Raw genomic sequence first — 24,352 nt, forward strand, 5'->3', positions numbered from 1 at the left:
AATTGACATTTTTTTTTACTTAATTAATTTTGCAAAATTTATTTGGTAAAAATCTTGTTTTATTCCAATTTACTGTTTCCAAATATAACTTCGAATAAAATGTTCCTCTTGGGCAGACTTCATTTTTGGTTTGAAAAGTTTGATTTGTCTTTAAAAATTATTCACTTTGCTGATGACGTGTCAAGCGGCTATTTTCCCAGTATGCTTTGCGGCCAACAGTACACGTCCTCTCCGCGCAGCCGCAGTGGTGATGCTGCTGATCGGTGAGGTGGACGTCTTTAAACAGCACTAACATTCTATCAGTTAAGCCTCATAATCAGCACGAACCTTCTCATAATGATTTGGATAGCCGCTTTCATCGCCCTGCTGGTGGTTAGCTGTTCGGGTAAGTTAGCGGGCGAGACGAGCCCAGGTTAGCTAGCAGGCTATAGTTAGCAGCAGCAGCTAACATCAGCTCACATGTTTCAAACAGTGTTGAATGTGTAAGACGTGATGTGTTCGGACCACTGGAGCTCAGCTGAGTCAAAGTGTTCTTTTTGTTAACAGGAGAAAGCTGCACACAGCCGATGATCACCACGTCGGCCTACACCACCTCTGACGCTGTTATCTCCTCAGAGTCCGTGTTTATCGTTGAACTCAGTCTCACCTGTGCCAACGGAGCACAGGTAAAAAACAAAACATTATTACCCACATAGGCAGACCTCGTGATGTTTCCAACACACTGATGATCAACTCTATCCCCACCAGAGTGTCATACTGTATGCTGATGTCAATGGAAGACAGTTCCCGGTGACTAGAGGCCAGGACGTTGGCAAATACCAGGTATATCAGCTTCATTTAAACCCCCATTACACAGGGACGGGGTAGGGACGAGACATTCTCCCGATCGAGGCCTGCATGCGCATTCCATCGATGCGTGTTTATCGTTGTGCGCAGTGTGCAGAAGAGTCCCCACGAAGATCGCTTTTTTCATTGTCTCGCTGTGGTATTTCCTATGGAGTTCCTTGTACTGATGTAGGCAGGAAGTTCCTCTTTGACCTCGTTTTTGTCCGGTTCAATTCTGTCGTTTCTTTCATGTACTTCGTTCGTGCTGAAAATTTTGCTCAACATTACCAAGTGTAAAAACCATGATCGCCTTTACAGCACTCATTCAAAGGTAAGTAGCCCTAAAATATAATATTTTGTTGACATAATGATGACGTTTCATGACAATCCGATATTGAGAACGCAAAAATGACCGTGCTGATAGGAAAAAAATATAGAGATTTTTTTTTTTTTGACTAAAATTACCATAACTTCCTTATTTCTTAACCAATCTTGACAATCTTGGTGTCAATTGCACCTGTAAAAAGAACAATTTATGGACTTTTTTTTTTGTCTTGTCCCTAGACAGGGTTTGTCCAGCTGTACTTGCGCGGTTATGAAATCTCGTCAAATGTTGTGTGATGCCAAAGAGGCGCTTGGCTGCCGCCAGGACCTTACATTGTCCTCTCTGTATCGTCTCGCAAACCGCCATGGTCGCTGTGAAGTATGAAGCTGCACCTGATTTCTGCAGGGGAGTTGCCAAGCCCGGAAGACGTGCAAATGGATGGATGAGATTTATTGTCATTGTCATTACACGAGTGCAACAACAACGAGATTACATCCACACTCCAATTACCACATACAAGATACAGCAATTAATCCACAATTATTACTTGTTTACCGTAATAGCACACATTAGAATTAAAACAACACATATACATTTTGACATTGTTTATGTGCACTAAACTTTGAAGCAGTCCGTTTTCTGAATTGAGGCGATGTGAGTGTACGACATGTAGTTGCGCCGCCGTCAGCTTGGGGGGGCTACAGCAGCTAAAACTGCTCGGCACCCCGGAGGGGGAAGGGAGTGGCGTGAGCGGGGAACGGGATGGGGTGGTGGATGGAGAGGGGGTGGGAGCATGCTCTGTCCATGTGTGAGTGGCAAATGAGTCAGTTTGTGTCCGTGTGTGCTGGAGTTGCAGAAGATAAAGAAGGCAGCTGAATAGTTCACCAAGGCCGTTTAAATTCTTCTGGAGGAAAACAACGGGGTATTTTGTCCTTCAGAGGCTGATAAGCCTGCCATGTTTATGGTTGAGCAGTGAAAAACACCTTTATAGCTCATATGAACAACCAGATCCAATTATGAATATTCCCTGGTCTCCGACATCTTCCTTTGCAAGGCGTGCATTTGCTCCGAGATGTTATCCAATTTGCGTCTGAGTTTAAGGGTTAATGCAGTCTGAGAATGTATCTACTTGCCCAACTCATTATGACAGACAGGTGAGGGGTCGTGGTTCTGGTGGCAGCCGTCTTGCCGGTCTTCTCCGGTAGGTCAGGGCATGTTCAAATCTGAACAGATCAGGCGGAGAGACTTTTTATACTTCTCCTGTGGCTGATGGTTCATTCTGGGCTTCTGAAAGTTCCACTGTCTATTCAGAACAAGTGGACATGCAGCTCAAATGTCACTGTAAGCACACTTGATGTCAGACATGTAATCTGTGTCCAGGTCAAGCTAAATATTAAATTAATTCTTTTTTTCACATTTCTTTACGTGCACATTCAGTTTGGATTATGCATGCGTCCAGAGGTTGTTATCCCCCCCACCCCCGCTGCCCTGTGCCCGACCGCACCTGCCTAAAACATTTTGCACAGCATTAAACTGACCCGTGGGAAGGGGGTCAGGCTTCGACTGAACTGCCCACTTCCCCACTTTCAGTGAGTTGCGAGCTTTTCACCAGCAGTTTTCTGCAGCAGCTCCAAGTTGAAAAAAACAGTCGCCATCTCTCACAGCGTGGTGACGACAGCACACCTGCACTGAGCTTTACAAAGACATTTTAACGCTTTTTTTCTCCTTTAAAACTCTGAGCCGCTCTGTGTCCTAGCTAAAACATCTGATCTGTGATGCGTTAACAACTAACACTTTTTTATTATCCACCCAAATGCATCTAAACTCTTTCTGAGGAAGACATAATGTAAAAGCGCTGCTAAAACTATCTTACCTGTCAATCTGGTCGTGTCTTCTGCATAAATAAACATTATGGGGCAGGGACGCCGCCAACCCCCCAACACCCCTAGATTAAAGATACACTTTTTTTTTCTTCTACTACTAATCCTACTTGTTATTGTTTATTATAATTGATTTAAATGGTAAATGGACTGCATTTATATAGCGCTTTTCCATCTGCATCAGACGCTCAAAGCGCTTCACAATACCTCACATTCACCTCGATATCAGGGTGCTGCCATACAAGGCGCTCACTACACACTGGGAGCAACTAGGGGATTAACCCTTTATCTACGGCGATGGCGCCCACGCCATATTTTCCATATGCAAATTTTTTTACTGTAACTACGCCATAGTTTGTCCAATCTGAATGATTCAAAATGCATTGTTAAGCTAACACCAAGGGCTTTCCAATGATATATGATGTATTACGGTAACTGTAAGCCTGTGACGTCATAACGCAGAGGAAAAACACGGAAGTTTCACACTAGTGCGCCGCTGATTCTCATTACCATAAATTCTCATGTAAACCCTCAATCTGAAAAATTTCAACACTGACAGCAAGCCAAGAACCTGTGCTTTCCAACAGTATGCTATATGTTGCATATATTACGGTAAAGTGTGTTCGGTGACTTTTGAAATGAGGGGAAAGTATGAAAAAGAACGCAAAAGTGACAGAAAAGTACAGAGACAGACAGCAAACATAAATGTAGTCATTTTTGAGGAAAAGGCAGGGTGTTAGTCATTTGTGAAGGTGTGTGTGTGTGCGTGTTTGTGTGGGTGTGATGGCTCCATCAGCCACAAGCCACTGCCTGGTGCCAACAAGCAGTGGAAACCCAACTTGCCAGCGATCCACAAAGGGGCGGCGTTCTTGCAAGGTTTGCAAGAGGTCAACCTGCTGGATGTGCAAACTTTGTAAAATTGGCCTCTGTCTTCAGCCAGACAGAAACTGTTACAAACAGTACCACACTGAAAGATGTAGTTTAGATCTAATTTTGATTCTTGGTTATATATTTGTATATAGTTTGACACTTTATTGTTTTTATTCATATTGCATAATTTTGCACAAAATGAGTGATCAAATGAGTGATTTATTGCACATTTTAATAATACAGATAATTGATATATTTATATATAGTTTTGCACTTTGTTTGTTGTTATTCATATTGTTTGGTTCTGCACTTTAAAATTGGTTACTTTTTGCATATTTTCGCCTTGTAAAATGTTTACTTTTGCACTGTTTCTGCACTGTTTCTGAGTTCTAGACTTACAAAATTAATTATTTTGATTGTAAACACTTACAGCTTCCTGTTAAAAATGTGAAATCCAAGCTTCCTTTACATAATCATTTTTCACTAAAAAACTGAAAAGAAATCAAGTTCGTTTTTGTGTTTTATTTTTTTCTCATTTTAAATGCTAAAACTTACAAATAATGTGTATAAATAGTTAATCAGGTGTAATATAATTGAAATTCAGGTACTCTTGGAAAAGGGTACCAAAGCACACAAACATAGAACATTATTTCTTAATTTTATTGCTATAATAAAAAATTATAACCAATCATCCATTTATAGCCTCAGTAGGTAAAGGGTTAAGGACCTATTTCAACATCTAAAATGTTTAGAGAGAATTTAAATGTTAGAAAGAATTTAATAGTTACATTTCTAAACAATGTAGGTTAGAAATTGCAAGTTTTACTGTTACACTGCTGTCAGTAATTAAATATGAGGGTAAAAAAGGTGTCTTTATTTTTTATAAAACAAGTATTTATGTTAATTGAAGTCAAGAAAAGGTGACTATAAAGTGAGTGTTGGCAAAACAGGTTATCATTTTCATGTTTAGGTGGATGGGGGTGTTTTCAGCAACTGCTGAAAGTAACTAGTAATGTAACTTAGTTACTTTAAAAATTGAGAAATCAGTAAAGTAACTAAGTTACTTTTTCAAGGAATCATTGGGAATTGGATTACTTTTCAGTGTAACTGTGGCAGCACGTAAGTAGGTACATTAACCCCCAATCTCAGTTCTCTTTTGTACCCCTTCCCCTTGGCCCTACGCCTACCCCTTTAAAACAAGGGGTAAGGCGAAGGGGTATGCCTCTAGCCCTATGAATTGAGACACCCCTCCGCCTTAGGAGAAAAAAAACTGCCCCTCTCAAACTGCCGTTTTCACTGTTTAACATGGCAACCGAAATGCAACTTGTTGCAGTAGCCTGTTTGCTCTTTTTATTTTCTCGCCTTTCTGTGTAAATGCAAAGAAATAGAAGAAGTCGCAGATTTCTTTAATGCATCGCAATCATGTCATGTTAATTAATTTAATTCATTTGTAATTTATAATAATAATAATAATTAATAGTATCATTAATAAATTATTTTAGTAATTTATTAATGTTAATACTAATTAATCAATAATAGTAATTAATGTTTGATTAATCATTAATTGATTGATTAGTAATTAATTCATTACTAATTAAACTAATTTAGAATAATAATAATTTATATAGTGCCAAATCACGGCTAATCGCCTCAAGGTGCTTCACAAACATCATTTAAAAGCAGAATAAAATGAAATAAAATTAAAACATAATAAAAAAATAAAAAGAATAAAGACATACAATCATATAAAATACTAATGATAAAACAGGAAAACTGTTTATTTATTTAAAATAAACACGAAATATATCAGTCTGTGTGCAGTGAATGTATACATTATACAAGTTTCACTTTTTGAATGGAATTACTGAAATAAATCAACTTTTTCATGATATTCTAATTATATGACCAGCACCTGTATGTTATGTTCTGGGCTGCATCTCGTTATGTTAATATTTCTTTTTCAAATTCTCCCATTTTTTGCATCCAGCCCCATTTCCTTTAGAAATTTCCTTGACAAATAATATCAGTCTATTAGGATGTCAGGTTATGTGTTACACATATACATGTGTGTATAGATATTTTCCAACTTATTCCCATTGATGAAACTTCTCGTTTTCTGCCTGAAAGCTTATTAGGAGTCGAGTGCGCTCAGGGCTCCATTTGTTTACAAAATACACACGCGTTACAGATCTGAACAGCAGATCTCAGAACAGCAGGGATTGATATTATACAAAGATTTATGACCATACAAATTAACGTGCTTATCCTTTATCATGATTTTCTCCGTTGTGAGATATAAAAGTGTCTTATCGTAGCGTTCGTGTGTATGTGCATTATAACGCCTCAGCGCACGAGCGACGTTACGATATTCTTCAGAACGAGAATATACGCAACATGCATCCAGCAGCATACACGTTGCTGTCATAGACAGCTGCCTGTATAGTTTTTTGGCAAGTTATAGCTTTCTAAACAGCATAATTTGTAATGAAAGCTGTTTCATTTGTGCGGCTTTTTCGGCGCAATGTTTATTTTTTCGGAGAGCAGTAAGCTCCTCCTACCCCTCCAAACGGAGTGTGCATCCAGGTTCACTCCAAACGGAGGAGTTTGTAGCCCTTCGCCTACCCCTCCGCCTCGCTCCAAAAAGAGAATTGAGACACCCCTCCGTCTCTCGTGCCCGCGCGAAACAGAGGGGTAGGGGTAAGGGGAAGGGCCAAGGGGTAGAATTGAGACTCAGCCTAAGTTCATTGTGGACTCACCCCACTTTTATCCCTTTTTCCATGAATTGTATAATCCAGAGTTTGACTCGCAGAGCTCTGTGTGAAAATGACAAAAAAACTGATTTTTCTGAAGAGGACAACAGTCGTGGCTTTTTTTCAGTCTCTGTAATGGTTTTTAAAAAATGTGTTCTTTTTTTTCATACTTGTCAGTTGTTGTCCAGTGATGTAATTTTTCTGCAGGTTTAGCTGACCCTGCCCATGACTGACGGGGAAACATGCGCTTCACACAAGATAATTCCAAACTGAGTGTGGAAAAAATATCCATTTAATATTTAACTCTGTTTGCTCTCTCTCTTTCTCAGTGTGCACGAACAATGAGAAAATATGACAGAAACCACTCAAAATCCATATATGTCAAAAAAGCGGCAGATTGCCATGGAAATGTGGCGTCATCTGTAGCGCACAAACTTCACGTGAGACATCAACACTCACAAGGGCGACCGAGTGGTTACACAGAGAGGTGTTTTTGCATCACCTCTTGAGGTCAGGCGTATTTGAAGCCACATGACAGACTCATAACTGATGCCGTCCTGTGTAAAGAGGGGCTTAGGTGCAGAAGGGGGTGGCATAATGTTTTGCATGTTGGACCGTGGTGCCAGTGATCTATGCCAATGTACAAGAAGGAGAACAGTGAGGAAAGACACCCAGACAACGTAGAAGTCACAGGCCTCTCTGGCTGTGATTGGAGAAATTGTGCACAGTGTATGTTTTGCTTTTTTTCTTTTTTTATCCCCAGTTATACAGCTTCATGATGAAGCGGTACAGAGGAGGGTTTTCTTTCACTAAAACATCAAATCTAGGCTTGCATCTCAGGCGTATGTTCTGGCAAATTGTAGCTGAACTTTCAGGTCTTCTTTTTTTAATAAAACCCTCCTCTGTGCTACTTCATCCTCCTCCTTGCACAGTCAGTTTTGAGAACTGTTTATGCCACAAAGATTGACCATAGAGTGACATACTGTTTGTATTTCTTCATAACTGATGTAAATAAAGTTCAAGACACATTCAGTGACTTGGAAATGTTCATGTGTCCATCCCCTGACTTGTCTGAAGAAAACTGGCAATGAAATTGACTATTTACAAGTATTATTCCAAAGGGGCCATTACTTGTGCAACCTATCATCTTGTCTTTTTTTATTTTTAATTAATTTACATCAAGTTGTAGAGATTGACTTTGTTTGAGTCTAAGGAAGATAATTTTAGAAATTTTTATATTGATTTACTTTTTGTATTTGAAATGCCATAAACAAATTAAAATGCGTGAAATATCAAGTGGCTGAATACTTTTGCAAGCTACTGTATGTGTGGATTCACTGATCAGAATGATTCCCTTCAGATTATAAGCCTTCATATAAACATAGCTACTAGTCCCACAGACAGCAGTGACCCATGCATGGTCATTTCTCATGCTTACCTCGACAGCATGCACTTTGTTTATTTCTGTAGTGATTGAGGCAGAATTGACTTCTTGGAAATGAATTGTAGAGTTCAATTTAAAATGCGTGGAGTTGATTTTTAAAAAATATGCGGCATGACAAACCCACAAACAAACTGACTTCTCAGAGGGGAGTGGAGCCTTCAACCTTTTGACGCAACTCAAAATTCTGCAGTTGTCAGCATGACTGTCTTCTTCCTTCAGGTTTCTTGGAGTCTTCCTCACAAACAAGCAAGCTCTGGAACATATCAGGTCAAATTCTTTGACGAGGAATCCTACAGTGCCCTGCGGAAGGTTAGTGTTTGAGCTTCTGATTTTCAGAGTTAGGGTGTGTCGTATGTTATACTTGTACAACTCTTGATGTGTTCCAGACATCCCTGCTAGTTTGTGGCTGAGCAGACCTGGATTACAGCCATAACACAAGTAACTTCGTTGACATGCTGTTTTATCTGGTCACCATGTTTATTGTTAACATTGGTTGATCTGCTGTGCTATGTCTAACAGAAGACTACTTAAATGAAACTGGTGGATCTTCTGTCATGCAGGCCCAGAGAAACAATGAAGATGTAAATGCCATTGAGCCTCTCTTCTCTGTCAATATTGACCACAGGGTGAGTCTCCACTCAACAATCAGACCGCACACAAGGTTGCGTGGATGCAAGTTCTGCGTCTGCAGACGGATGTCAGCCAAAGGAATTATTTATTCAATCATAGTCCTTTTGTTTCATCTTCTGAGTTACTTGCACACACTTTACTTTGGCTGGCTGCCTTTGTATACTAGCAACACGTTTTGGCACAGCTATTCTCAACCCTGGTCCTCATGGACCACTAACCCAGGAGTGCCCACAGTTTTTTGGCTTGTGAGCTGCTCTTAAAATGACTAACTCAAAATGATCTACATACATTGGCTCATCAATTAAGCTTAGTGCAGAACTAGATTCATCCCAGAGTAATACTGACTTAAACTTTTAGTTGTTAAAATTATTATTATAAGTAGCAGTATTGGGCGGGGGGGGGGGGATGTCACAACCTGATTGGCAGGTAAGGTTTTATCAGCACTTTTTACTTCATACTGTCCTCAGAAGATGACTTTAGGTGCATTTTTTGGTGGGGGGGGGTTGAGCGTTAGTATCTTGTTCATGCGTTGCAGCGAGGACATTCGCAGAGTGGCACAGTCTTAAAGAAAAGCGTAAAGCTCACTGGAGGTATGCTGCCATCACCGCACTTTGAGATACAGAAAGACGATAACTATTTTTCAAGGGTGGTAATAAATTATGCAAAGTTTCCATAATGCCTTGGAATGGTGTGTGAGTCTAGAATGTTTTTAGAACCTTAGACATTAGACCTCAACAGTTTTTAGAAGAAAAACTCAACCCTTTTATATCCTGTTAATTACGTCATTTTTGAATGTTAGATTACTGTCTTAATTATAAATTATTTAGGTTCTTGTTATTATATACTATTATTATTTTATTTTTGCTTCTATTTGTCATTTGTTTTTTAAATGGACCACAGTGGAAATGCGTGTTTTCGTTTTCTTTTCATTCATGTATTTTTAACATATTTACAATTATACATATTATGTACTTATTAAATAAACTCTTTAATATATAGATGATTTATTGCCCCCTGCTGGATTAGCACGAGTCCAGAATGTAAATATCAGTCCATTGTTCAGCCCGCTCCCTGCGCCATGCCTCCCCCTTCCGCTGCTTGGGGTTAGGCCTCACATGTCACACCCTTTTTAATGCACTTCACTAGCTCAGTACTTGGACGCACATTATATTGGGTTTTAAGTAGCACATTATAGGGTTCATATAGATTTGTGGCCAGGTGTTGATGGGTTTGCAGGGCAGTCTGCTACAGCAGTGCGCTGCAGCTACCATCCTCCACTCCTGCCCTGCCATTTTAATGCATACACTTTATTTCTACACATTAATAAAAACATTCATCAATTTAGAGTCGGGGTCACTAGGCGTTGTTGGGTTTGCAGGGCAGGCTGTGTTGCAGCAGTGTGCCGTGGCCTCCCATGGCAGTCTGCCACCTCCTGTTCCTGTTGTTTGTCCTGGTATGTTGTATTGTTGGGGTTCTGCCTTCTTGGTGTCTCACTTTTCATCACTTCAGTTATTACTGTCACCACTTGTCTTGTGTTCTTGCCTGTCTTGATGTTGTTTTGGTGGTCGGCCCTTCCTGATAGAAGTTCTGTTAGCTTTAAATAAAATGTTATAGGCTGATCGCGAAGGGCAGGTGAAGGTCACCCATGCACTCCACGTTCACTCACGCACTACATATCACCTGTTTTGCAAGAAGAAATTGCATATGTGTATTTTTGTATATACAGTAGTGTTCAGAATAATAGTAGTGCTATGTGACTAAAAAGATTAATCCAGGTTTTGAGTATATTTCTTATTGTTACATGGGAAGCAAGGTACCAGTAGATTCAGTAGATTCTCACAAATCCAGCAAGACCAAGCATTCATGATATGCACACTCTTAAGGCTATGAAATTGTGCTATTAGTAAAAAAAAACAAACAAAAAAAGTAGAAAAGGGGGTGTTCACAATAATAGTAGTGTGGCATTCAGTCAGTGAGTTTGTCAGTTTTGTGGAACAAACAGGTGTGAATCAGTTGTCCCCTATTTAAGGATGAAGCCAGCACCTGTTGAACATGCTTTTCTCTTTGAAAGGCTGAGGAAAATGGGACGTTCAAGACATTGTTCAGAAGAACAGCGTAGTTCGATTAAAAATTTGATTGGAGAGGGGAAAACTTATACGCAGGTGCAAATATAGGCTGTTCATCTACAATGATCTCCAATGCTTTAAAATGGACAAAAAAAAGAGATGCGTGGAAGAAAATCAATCAATCAATTTTTTTTATATAGCGCCAAATCACAACAAACAGTTGCCCCAAGGCGCTTTATATTGTAAGGCAAGGCCATACAATAATTATGTAAAACCCAAACGGTCAAAACGACCCCCTGTGAGCAAGCACTTGGCTACAGTGGGAAGGAAAAACTCCCTTTTAACAGGAAGAAACCTCCAGCAGAACCAGGCTCAGGGAGGGGCAGTCTTCTGCTGGGACTGGTTGGGGCTGAGGGAGAGAACCAGGAAAAAGACATGCTGTGGAGGGGAGCAGAGATCGATCACTAATGATTAAATGCAGAGTGGTGCATACAGAGCAAAAAGAGAAAGAAACAGTGCATCATGGGAACCCCCCAGCAGTCTACGTCTATAGCAGCATAACTAAGGGATGGTTCAGGGTCACCTGATCCAGCCCTAACTATAAGCTTTAGCAAAAAGGAAAGTTTTAAGCCTAATCTTAAAAGTAGAGAGGGTGTCTGTCTCCCTGATCTGAATTGGGAGCTGGTTCCACAGGAGAGGAGCCTGAAAGCTGAAGGCTCTGCCTCCCATTCTACTCTTACAAACCCTAGGAACTACAAGTAAGCCTGCAGTCTGAGAGCGAAGCGCTCTATTGGGGTGATATGGTACTACGAGGTCCCTAAGATAAGATGGGACCTGATTATTCAAAACCTTATAAGTAAGAAGAAGAATTTTAAATTCTATTCTAGAATTAACAGGAAGCCAATGAAGAGAGGCCAATATGGGTGAGATATGCTCTCTCCTTCTAGTCCCCGTCAGTACTCTAGCTGCAGCATTTTGAATTAACTGAAGGCTTTTTAGGGAACTTTTAGGACAACCTGATAATAATGAATTACAATAGTCCAGCCTAGAGGAAATAAATGCATGAATTAGTTTTTCAGCATCACTCTGAGACAAGACCTTTCTGATTTTAGAGATATTGCGTAAATGCAAAAAAGCAGTCCTACATATTTGTATAATATGCGCTTTGAATGACATATCCTGATCAAAATGACTCCAAGATTTCTCACAGTATTACTGGAGGTCAAGGTAATGCCATCCACAGTAAGGATCTGGTTAGACACCATGTTTCTAAGATTTGTGGGGCCAAGTACAATAACTTCAGTTTTATCTGAGTTTAAAAGCAGGAAATTAGAGGTCATCCATGTCTTTGTCTGTAAGACAATCCTGCAGTTTAGCTAATTGGTGTGTGTCCTCTGGCTTCATGGATAGATAAAGCTGGGTATCATCTGCGTAACAATGAAAATTTAAGCAATGCTGTCTAATAATACTGCCTAAGGGAAGCATGTATAAAGTGAATAAAATTGGTCCTAGCACAGAACCTTGTGGAACTCCATAATTAACTTTAGTCTGTGAAGAAGATTCCCCATTTACATGACAAATTGTAATCTATTAGACAAATATGATTCAAACCACCGCAGTGCAGTGCCTTTAATACCTATGGCATGCTCTAATCTCTGTAATAAAATTTTATGGTCAACAGTATCAAAAGCAGCACTGAGGTCTAACAGAACAAGCACAGAGATGAGTCCACTGTCCGAGGCCATAAGAAGATCATTTGTAACCTTCACTAATGCTGTTTCTGTACTATGATGAATTCTAAAACCTGACTGAAACTCTTCAAATAGACCATTCCTCTGCAGATGATCAGTTAGCTGTTTTACAACTACCCTTTCAAGAATTTTTGAGAGAAAAGGAAGGTTGGAGATTGGCCTATAATTAGCTAAGATAGCTGGGTCAAGTGATGGCTTTTTAAGTAATGGTTTAATTATTGCCACCTTAAAAGCCTGTGGTACATAGCCAACTAACAAAGATAGATTGATCATATTTAAGATCGAAGCATTAAATAATGGTAGGGCTTCCTTGAGCAGCCTGGTAGGAATGGGGTCTAATAAACATGTTGATGGTTTGGATGAAGTAACTAATGAAAATAACTCAGACAGAACAATCGGAGAGAAAGAGTCTAACCAAATACCGGCATCACTGAAAGCAGCCAAAGATAACGATACGTCTTTGGGATGGTTATGAGTAATTTTTTCTCTAATAGTTAAAATTTTGTTAGCAAAGAAAGTCATGAAGTCATTACTAGTTAAAGTGAAAGGAATACTCAGCTCAATAGAGCTCTGACTCTTTGTCAGCCTGGCTACAGTGCTGAAAAGAAACCTGGGGTTGTTCTTATTTTCTTCAATTAGTGATGAGTAGAAAGATGTCCTAGCTTTACGGAGGGCTTTTTTATAGAGCAACAGACTCTTTTTCCAGGCTAAGTGAAGATCTTCTAAATTAGTGAGACGCCATTTCCTCTCCAACTTACGGGTTATCTGCTTTAAGCTACGAGTTTGTGAGTTATACCACGGAGTCAGGCACTTCTGATTTAAAGCTCTCTTTTTTAGAGGAGCTACAGCATCCAAAGTTGTCTTCAATGAGGATGTAAAACTATTGACGAGATACTCTATCTCACTTACAGAGTTTAGGTAGCTACTCTGCACTGTGTTGGTATATGGCATTAGAGAACATAAAGAAGGAATCATATCCTTAAACCTAGTTACAGCGCTTTCTGAAAGACTTCTAGTGTAATGAAACTTATTCCCCACTGCTGGGTAGTCCATCAGAGTAAATGTAAATGTTATTAAGAAATGATCAGACAGAAGGGAGTTTTCAGGGAATACTGTTAAGTCTTCTATTTCCATACCATAAGTCAGAACAAGATCTAAGATATGATTAAAGTGGTGGGTGGACTCATTTACTTTTTGAGCAAAGCCAATAGAGTCTAATAATAGATTAAATGCAGTGTTGAGGCTGTCATTCTCAGCATCTGTGTGGATGTTAAAATCGCCCACTATAATTATCTTATCTGAGCTAAGCACTAAGTCAGACAAAAGGTCTGAAAATTCACAGAGAAACTCACAGTAACGACCAGTGGACGATAGATAATAACAAATAAAACTGGTTTTTGGGACTTCCAATTTGGATGGACAAGACTAAGAGTCAAGCTTTCAAATGAATTAAAGCTCTGTCTGGGTTTTTGATCAATTAATAAGCTGGAATGGAAGATTGCTGCTAATCCTCCGCCCCGGCCCGTGCTACGAGCATTCTGACAGTTAGTGTGACTCGGGGGTGTTGACTCATTTAAACTAACATATTCATCCTGCTGTAACCAGGTTTCTGTAAGGCAGAATAAATCAATATGTTGATCAATTATTATATCATTTACCAACAGGGACTTAGAAGAGAGAGACCTAATGTTTAATAGACCACATTTAACTGTTTTAGTCTGTGGTGCAGTTGAAGGTGCTATATTTTTTCTTTTTGAATTTTTATGCTTAAATAGATTTTTGCTGGTTATTGGTAGTCTGGGAGCAGGCACCGTCTCTACGGGGATGGGGTAATGAGGGGATGGCAGGGGGAGAGAAGCTGCAGAGAGGTGTGTAAGACTACAACTCTGCTTCCTGGTCCCAACCCTGGATAGTCACGGTTTGGAGGATTTAAGAAAATTGGCCAGATTTCTAGAAATGAGAGCTGCTCCATCCAAAGTGGGATGGATGCCGTGTCTCCTAACAAGACCAGGTTTTCCCCAGAAGCTTTGCCAATTATCTATGAAGCCCACCTCATTTTTTGGACACCACTCAGACAGCCAGCAATTCAAGGAGAACATGCGGCTAAACATGTCACTCCCGGTCTGATTGGGGAGGGGCCCAGAGAAAACTACAGAGTCCGACATTGTTTTTGCAAAGTTACACACCGATTTAATGTTAATTTTAGTGACCTCTGATTGGCGTAACCGGGTGTCATTACTGCCGACGTGAATTACAATCTTACCAAATTTACGCTTAGCCTTAGCCAGCAGTTTCAAATTTCCTTCAATGTCGCCTGCTCTGGCCCCCGGAAGACAATTGACTATGGTTGCTGGTGTCGCTAACTTCACATTTCGCAAAACAGAGTCGCCAATAACCAGAGTTTGATCCTCGGCGGGTGTGTCGTCGAGTGGGGAAAAACGGTTAGAGATGTGAACGGGTTGGCGGTGTACACAAGGCTTCTGTTTAGGGCTACGCTTCCTCCTCAGTCACCCAGTCAGCCTGCTTTCCCGGCTGCTCGGGATCTGCCAGGGGGTAACTAACGGCGGCTAAGCTACCTTGGTCTGCACCGACTACAGGGGCCTGGCTAGCTGTAGAATTTTCCACGGTGCGGAGCCGAGTCTCCAATTCGCCCAGCCTGGCCTCCAAAGCTACGAATAAGCTACACTTATTACAAGTACCGTTACTGCTAAAGGAGGCCGAGGAATAACTAAACATTTCACACCCAGAGCAGAAAAGTGCGGGAGAGACAGGAGAAGCCGCCATGCTAAATCGGCTAAGAGCTAGTAGCTACGCTAAGCTAGCGGATTCCTAAAAACACGCAAAGTGAATAATGTGTAAATAATTTAGAGGTGATTCAGCAGAAGGAGTGCTTTAGTTAAGGCACGTAAAGATTACACTGGGAAACAAATCGTAATCTAGATAACTAGATCAATCTAACTGCGCAGATTAAACAGCTAACAGATACAGAAAAACACCGCTGTGCTCCGGAACAGGAAGTGATACAATACCGCCAAAATGGAAAACAACCATCAAAATGGATAGAAGAATAACCAGAATGGCAAAGGCTCACCCATTGATCAGCTCCAGGATGATCAAAGACAGTCTGGAGTTACCTGTAAGTGCTGTGACAGTTAGAAGACGCCTGTGTGAAGCTAATTTATTTGCAAGGATCCCTCGCAAAGTCCCTCTGTTAAATAAAAGACGTGCAGAAGAGGTTACAATTTGCCAAAGAACACATCAACTGGCCTAAGAGAAATGGAGGAATATTTTGTGGACTGATGAGAGTAAAATTGTTCTTTTTGGGTCCAAGGGCCGCAAACAGTTTGTGAGACGACCCCCAAACTCTGAATTCAAGCCACAGTTCACAGTGAAAACAGTGAAGCATGGTGGTGCAAGCATCATGATATGGGAATGTTTCTCCTACTATGGTGTTGGGCCTATATATCGCATACCAGGTATCATGGATCACTTTGGATATGCCAGAATACTTGAAGAGGTCATGTTGCCTCATGCTGAAGAGAACATGCCCTTGAAATGGGTGTTTCAACAAGACAATGACCCCAAGCACACTAGTAAATGAGCAAAATCTTGGTTCCAAACCAACAAAATTAATATTTTGGAGTGGCCTGCCCAATCCCCGGACCTAAATCCAATTGAGAACTTGTGGGGTGACATCAAAAAAGCTGTTTCTGAAGCAAAACCAAGAAATGTGAATGAATTGTGGAATGTTGTTAAAGAATCTTGGCGTGGAATAACAGCTGAAAGGTGCCACAAGTTGGTTGACTCCATGCCTCGCAGATGTGAAGAAATCATGAAAAACTGTGGTTATACAGTGGTTCCTCGTTTATCGCAGGAGTTATGTTCTAAAAATAACCCGCAATAAGCGAAATCCGCGAAGTAGTCAGCGCTGTTTTTTGCAGTTATTATAGATGTTTTAAGGCTGTAAAACCCCTCACTACACACTTTATACGCCAGATTTGGTGCAGCTCCGCACAGCAGACAGGAGGGCAGTGCTTCGTTTACCGAGCAGACTCAGTAAGCGCATCGGAGGCAGTGAGAGCAATCGCGGTGATGCCGATGGGTGCCGCGACCAGCCCGCCTGAAAAGGACGCAGAACACAATGTGCTGTTAAAAAAAAAAAAAGCATGCAAAATTGCACAAAAAAAATCTGCGAAACTGCGAGGCCACGAAAGGTGAACCGTTTTATAGCGAGGGACCACTTTACAACTAAATATTAGTTTAGTGATTCACAGGATTGCTAAAAAAGCAGTTTGAACACAGTAGTTTTGAGTTTGTAGCGTCAACAGCAGATGCTACTATTATTGTGAACACCCCCTTCTCTACTTTTTTTACTTATAGCCCAATTTCATAGCCTTAAGAGTGTGCATATCATGAATGCTTGGTCTTGTCGGATTTGTGAGAATCTACTGAATCTACTGGTACCTTGTTTCCCATGTAACAATAAGAAATATACTCTTCCTAAATCTCTAGACAATGACACTGGACCAGAATAATGACACCTGAAAACACCAACTTACAAGACTTTAAGAATATGATGTACTCATCAGGCAGCCTACTGTTCAATTTATGTGTTTTGGAATTTGTATTTGTCTGTCACAATAATTTGTTAATAAAAATTTGTGACAAAAAAAAAGAAATATACTCAAAACCTGGATTAATCTTTTTAGTCACATAGCACTACTATTATTCTGAACACTACTGTAAATGGTTTTGCCAGTTTGGCATTTACCGTCACTATATATGCATACAGGGTGAAAAAAATGGAGTTTGTCTGCAGAGCAGTTAAAATGGTTCTGCTGCACTCTGAAAACACTTAACTATCATGAGATCTGTTGGAAATCATATAGCACTAAATGTAAAAGTTTTAAAACCACTGATTGAGAAGGCAGTATTAGTCTCCCACAGTCCTTTGTCAGTGATACTTGAGTTACATATTGTGTACTTAAGTCAGCAAAAAAAGTGCTCATGTTGCTTGTATCGTGCATGACTGCTTTGCTTCCTTTCCAAACTGCTGTGATCTGTTTTTAAATCTTGTCACAGGGTGTGTGGAGTGGCCCATGGGTGTCGACTGAAGTGGTGGCTGCGCTCATCGGCATTCTGCTCTACTACATTGCATTCACGGCCAAAAGCACCATCCAAGCATAAACTGATCCAAATCTGTTGTTTTGCCACTGGCTCATTAAAGACTGAGATGAGGTGGAACTTGAAAAATTGTTCTCATGTGGTGTTATAGCAGATCAACAAAATACTGTCACATCATGTGTTTTGAGATGACCAGTAAAGTGACAGTCTCTATATTTGTAATTTTTTTTTTAAATAACTTGGACTGATGAGTCTTAAGTTTTTGTTTTCCTTGTGGATTCAAATGGTATTTTGTAATGTGCATTTGCTCCAGATGAGTAAACTTGAACCATATCAAGTAACCCAAACAAATGCCAAGTGTTGCAGTTTGTCCAGCCTAAGTATGGGATAATGACTTGCCTGGGTTTATTTGTTGATTTATCAAAAAAGGAAAGACTTGCATAGGAAATTCCAATTATGTAACTGCCTCAATATAGCTTATAGTAATTTCTTTTTGTTACAGACACATTTTTGGGCAGTAAATCCATCATCAGCTAATTTGGGTCACGTGAACACATTTACGACAGACAAATCTTAATTTGTTTTGTTTAATGAACTCTTAAATTTAAAGCTATAGGGCCTTTCAAATTTCACAAAGCTGAGAAAATTTAGTTTTTACTGAAACCCAAGCATTATAATGTGGGTTTATTTTTGTAACATGTTGCAAAATTACTGCTCATTTTAACTAAGACTACATATTTATATGGGGGGAAATTCCATAGTGAATATTGTCTTTTCCTTTATCACAGGCATGTAGACTAACTACAGGAGGAAGCGCTTATGTGATGTTTTGAGATTTAGTGGGGTGTCATAGCAAAACAGTTCATTTTGTGATAAAAGCGTGGAATTTGGCGCACACATTCTAAATTGTTTATTTTCAGATATGGAGCCATGCTGGAGCTCTTGGTTGAAGGATTAATAAATGGAATAGTTTTGACTGTGTTGACTGCCTGGTCTCCAAAGTAAAGGGCAAACAAGGTCGACATCCATTAAATTCTATGATGTATGACATATGTTACCCCGTAACATAACTAAGCATGACAGATGGTGCAAACTATTCCTTTAAAAAATGCTTTTAACTCAACCAATAATTTGCCTCATTTTGTTTGCCAAAATTGGAGCAACTTTAACTTTTTGACCCCTGTACAAACTGAAACTGAACCTTTCTCACCATTTTTGCTGTTTTTACCCCATAACTCCATGGAATTCAGTCATAGATAGTCCAAACTATACCCTTTTGGAATCTTTATGAGCAGACAAATAATGTGGTATAGTTTTCAACATTTTTTTTTTTTTTTGACCCCTGTAGCTCATTAGAGGTCAGCTCCAGGATGGCTCCATATCTGAATATAAACATTAGTTCATTTAAAATGTGTGCCAAATTCCATACTTTTATCACAAAATTCTTTGACCTGTGACCCATCTTACATTAACATCCGTAAGGTTTCTTGTAAATGTCTTCCAAATCTACCAAATGTTGGTCATAGCACCTGATCCCTTGAATTTCTCACCCTCGGGTTGAAATTCTAAATTGTTTCCATACAGCATACATTTTGATCATATTGGAAATATATTATGAATCCCTTATCTGAATGCTAAGGAATAAAGTTATAGAGGTGCCAAAGAAAATTCTTTTTATGACTTAAATCTTAAAAAAAAAAGTTTTTTAGAAGAGCTCCTGCCTTCTGTAAATTCCTATACATACGAGTGTGTGTATATATATATATATATATATATATATATATATATATATATATATATATATATATATATATATATATATAATGTCTGTGTGTGTGTTTTAAAAGCATAGAAAAAATATTTTGGTAAATTGTAGTAGATGGTGTTTTTAAAAAGCGAGTGAAGCTCAGATCCTTACAGCTTTTATTTCTATACACAAATGCACTGGGGGGACACACATTCTATTCTTGTTGAGGAAAAAAAAAAAGAATTTTTTTACTTTACAGAAAGTGAAGAAAAAGGAATATGAAGCTGTTCAAAAAATGGTGTCTGCATTTTTTTTTTTTTTTTTATGCACTGTGAAGCACTCAAGTAATATGTTGTTGTGGAACCACAGTTTCTGAGAACTGCTTTGCATCTGTGTTGCATGGAGTCGCCCAACTTGTAGCACCTGTGAACAGGTACAGTGAGGAAAATAAGTATTTGATTCACTGTCAATTTTGCAAGTTTTCCCACCTACAAAGAATGGAGAGGTCTGTAATTTTTTTCATAAGTTCACTTCAACTGTGAGCGACAGGATCTTTATAAAATAAAATCATATGGTTCTTTTTAAAATAATTAATTTGCATTTTATTGCATAAAATAAGTATCTGATCACCTACCAATCAACAAGAATTCTGGCTTTCACAGACCTGTTAGTTTTTCTTTAAGAAGCCCTCTTATTCTGCACTCTTCCTGTATTAATGGCACCTGTTTGAACTTGTTACCTGTATTAAAGATACCTGTGCACACAATCAATCACACTCCAACCTGTCCACCATGGCCAAGACGGAAGAGCTGTGTAAGGACACCAGGGACAAAATTGTAGACTTGCACGAGGCTGGGATGGACTACAGGACAACAGGCATGCAGGTTGGTGAGAAAGCAACAACTGTTATGATTATTTATTAGAAAATGGAAGAAATACAAGATGATTGTCAATCTTTCTCGGTCTGGGGCTCCATTGCAGACCTCACCTTGTGGGGTAAGGATGATTCTGAGAAAGCTCAGATCTGCACGGGAGGACCTGGTCAATTATCTTGAGAGCTGGAACCACAGTCACAAAGATTACGTTAGTACCACACTACGCCGTCATGGTTTAAAATATTGCACGGCACACAAGGTCTACCTGCTCAAGCCAGCACATCTCCAGGCTTGTTTGAAGTTCACCGTTGACCATCTGGATGATCCAGAGGAGGTATAGGAGAAGGTCATGTGCTCAGATATGACCCAAATAGAGCTTTTTCATATTCGCCGTGTTTGGAGAATGAGAACACCACCAAGAACACTGTCCCAATTGTGAAGCATGGGGGTGGAAACCTCATTTTTGGCAGTGCTTTTCTGCAAAGGGGACAGGATGACTGTACCATACTGAAGGAAGGATGGATGGAGTCATGTATCGCAAGATTTTGGCAAACAACCTCCTTCCTTCATTGAAGATGGGTCATGGCTGGGTCTTCCAGCATGACAATGACCCGTGACACAGTCAGGACAACTAAGGAGGGGCTCCGTAAGAAGCATTTCAAGGTCCTGGAGTGGCCTAGCCAGTCTCCAGACCTGAACTCGAAAGAAAATCTTTGGATGGAGCTGAAACTCAAAACCTGAAATATCTGGAGATCTGTATGGAGGAGTGGACCAAAGTACCTCCTTTGGTGTGTGCAGACTTGGTCAAGAAGTACAGGAAACATCTGACCTTTGTAATTGCAAACAAAGGTTTTTGTACCAAATATTAAGCTCTGTTATTTCTATTGTATCAAATACTTATTTTGTGCAATAAAATGCAAATTAATGATTTAAAAATCATACAATGTGATTTTCTGATTATTTTTTTTTCTTTCCTTTTTTTTAAGATTCTGTCTTGTGATACGAGCAGTGATTGGGGGAACGTAAATTACGAGAGACCAACAACGCCACCTGCGGGTATGGCTCTGGGACCATTCAAAACTTAAATTGTTCCAAAAAGGCTGCACTAGAGAGGTGTGTTATCACAAAATAGATTTATTTTCACAATTTAAAACAGGTCTACAACTATACTCAACAAAAATATAAACGCAACACTTTTGGTTTTGCTCCCATTTTGTATGAGATGAACTCAACGATCTAAAACTTTTTCCACATACACAATATCACCATTTCCCTCAAATACTGTGCACAAACCAGTCTAAATCTGTGATATTGAGCACTTCTCCTTTGCTGAGATAATCCATCCCACCTCACAGGTGTGCCATATCAAGATGCTTCCCTGAGACAGTTTCTGACAGTTTGTGCAGAAATTCTTTGGTTATGCAAACCGATTGTTCCAGCAGCTGTCCGAGTGGCTGGTCTCAGATGATCTTGGAGGTGAACATGCTGGATGTGGAGGTCCTGGGCTGGTGTGGTTACACGTGGTCTGCGGTTGTGAGGCTGGTTGGATGTACTGCCAAATTCTCTGAAACGCCTTTGGAGACAGCTTATGGTAGAGAAATGAACATTCAAAACACGAGCAACAGCTCTGGTTGACATTCCTGCTGTCAGCATGCCAATTGCACGCTCCTTCAAATCTTGCGGCATCTGTGGCATTGTGCTGTGTGATAAAACTGCACCTTTCAGAGTGGCCTTTTATTGTGGGCAGTCTAAGGCACACCTGTGCACTAATCATGGTGTCTAATCAGCATCTTGATATGGCACACCTGTGAGGTGGGATGGATTATCTCAGCAAAGGAGAAGTGCTCACTATCACAGATTTCGACTGGTTTGTGAATAATATTTGAGGGAAATGGTGATATTGTATATGTGGAAAAAGTTTTAGATCTTTGAGTTCATCTCATACAAAATGGGAGCAAAACCAAAAGTGTTGCGTTTATATTTTTGTTGAGTGTATGTAAAATATGTTCTCACCAGTTACAAGTTACATAGTTCACAAATTACACATTTCACATTTAATATTTTATTGCACCCTATATTGCACTTTTTAACCAGTTAGATTGTTCACCTTTAACCCTGATTAGTATGAATTGAGCAAAAGGCTCAAACTAGGCAAAAATTTAGGGGAAGAAAATAAATACTAAACAAAACACTGCAAACCAAATCACAAACAATTAAGGACAACATACAAACCAGCAAAAACAAAACATGCAGCAAAAAAAAAAAAAGGCAACAGAGTATAAGCATAAAATAGGTTTGGGAGGACTCACCAAAATGGAGTCAAACTTTTACTTAGACATATTAGTTAGGGGTCACAGGGGTTTTCAAAGTGTGGCAGAGTGAACCCCCCTCCAGAGAACAAATGAATAGCTGTGCTCCCCCCACCAACACACATACACACAATTTCAACATCTTTGCATGTTTCTTTTTATTCTTTTACACATCTTAAACACATTTTAAATATATTTGTGTGTTTTTAAGGAACTGTCTATGCATTTACACATTTTACATTTTAAACATGTTTTAAAGAACTTTCTAAACTTTCATTTTACACCCTTTTCATACATTTTAAACGTGGTTTTTAAAAAAAACTTTCTATTCTATTTTTACTATTTGCCATATTTTAAACTTTTTTTTTAACATTTAAACATCTGTGTTTTTAAATGTCTTTGGCATAGCTAACACATTTTAACACAATTTTTTTTAATAAACTTTTTCAAGTCCATATTACAGTTCAGATCAACAAGGGCTTCTTCCTCTTGCATGGTCAGTTCATCATGGGATGACATGGATGTGAGAATGGATTTCTCACACAATGATTAGCCAAGACATCCTCTCCAAAATACTCAACCAACTGCTCACACAGCCCCTCCAAATGTGCAGTGACCACCTGCTGTACAGTGTCCACTTGTAGCCCACGCCGCCACCACAAAGCCCACTGTGCATGCTCCAGGTTTTGAAGGCTATGTTGGTGCCACCTACACAGTAAAATCACCAGTGTTAGTTTTACACTGGTGATTTTACTGTGTACCATTCACCTTAAAGGTATACTGCACACCAGCACACTCACAGTTGAAGTGTACCCACAATAAAAATTACAGACTTCTCCATTCTTTGCAAATGGGAAAACGGCAAATCGGCAGTAGATCAAATACTTATTTGCCTCACTCTATTCCAGCCAGGATGCTTGTACTACATTCCGCAGATGATCTGCATTTCTTGGTTTGTCTATGACACAGCATTTTTTGTGTCACCCCACAAGTTTTCTATTGGCAAGTACAACTGAGTGTTATCATTGTAACATTGAAAAGTAATCCCAAAATGTCACAGTATCTGCGCAAGGGGTGCTATACTGCATAGAGTGAGAATAGCAGGGGGCCTAAAATGGATCCTTGTGGAACTCCATACTTTATATGAATAAGATTTGAAGTGACATTATTATACAGGACACACTGAGCGTGACTACCTGCATGAGATGTGAGCCACACGAGGACATTACCAGCAATCCTAAAATCATTGTCAAACCTATCTAGTAATATCCCCCATGTCAAATACAGCTAACTGTAGTGGTGTCCAAGTCCATTGCAAGCAGAAGCTCAGTCACCATTTTAGTAGGTGCTGTTTCTGTGGAGTGGAACATCTTTTCAATCTGGACTTTATCTTGTTACACTAATATCCTGCATTTTCTCTTCAAAATAATCTAAGAAATCTTGAGCAGTAAATGGAGAGCAGTTTACAGGTAGCTGTCCTTGAATAACTGTAGCCAATTTGAATTATTATTAATTATTTGAATTATGCTTGTTTTGTTAACTCAGCATAGTAGGCCATGATACTTTGGACCCTGGGCCCAGTTTTATGAAATTGTCACTATCAATAGACTGGGACTTTGGCTAAAAGTTTGAACGCCTAAGACTATGCGCGGTAACCTGCTATGGGGACAGACAAGGCAAGTTCGACCCATCTCACTCTAGTCCATTTGTTCTTTTCTATACCTGCTTACTCCAGTTAAGGGTCATGGAGGACCTG

General features: G+C 39.6%; 1 protein-coding gene across 1 annotated transcript; it reads left to right on the forward strand.

The window, feature by feature from the left end:
- The first annotated feature begins 218 nt into the window (after positions 1-218).
- Positions 219-18,002, forward strand: ssr4 (signal sequence receptor, delta). Its single transcript, XM_034172356.1, has 6 exons — positions 219-385; positions 547-665; positions 748-822; positions 8,314-8,403; positions 8,655-8,720; positions 17,624-18,002. Exons 1-6 carry the CDS (start codon positions 337-339, stop codon positions 17,726-17,728), a joined length of 504 nt encoding a protein of 167 aa, XP_034028247.1. The 5' UTR covers positions 219-336; the 3' UTR covers positions 17,729-18,002.
- Positions 18,003-24,352: the final 6,350 nt, after the last annotated feature.

Source organism: Thalassophryne amazonica, chromosome 6, assembly GCF_902500255.1.
Source record: "Thalassophryne amazonica chromosome 6, fThaAma1.1, whole genome shotgun sequence".
In the NCBI taxonomy this organism is placed as follows: domain Eukaryota; kingdom Metazoa; phylum Chordata; class Actinopteri; order Batrachoidiformes; family Batrachoididae; genus Thalassophryne; species Thalassophryne amazonica.

Bases quoted from the DNA above. Each gene is read 5' to 3' on its own strand.
- ssr4 (XM_034172356.1), top strand. From the start codon at position 337: ATGATTTGGATAGCCGCTTTCATCGCCCTGCTGGTGGTTAGCTGTTCG. The intron at 823-8,313 runs GTATATCAGCTT...TTCTTCCTTCAG, and splicing joins AGGACGTTGGCAAATACCAG to GTTTCTTGGAGTCTTCCTCA. The intron at 8,721-17,623 runs GTGAGTCTCCAC...ATCTTGTCACAG, and splicing joins CTGTCAATATTGACCACAGG to GGTGTGTGGAGTGGCCCATG.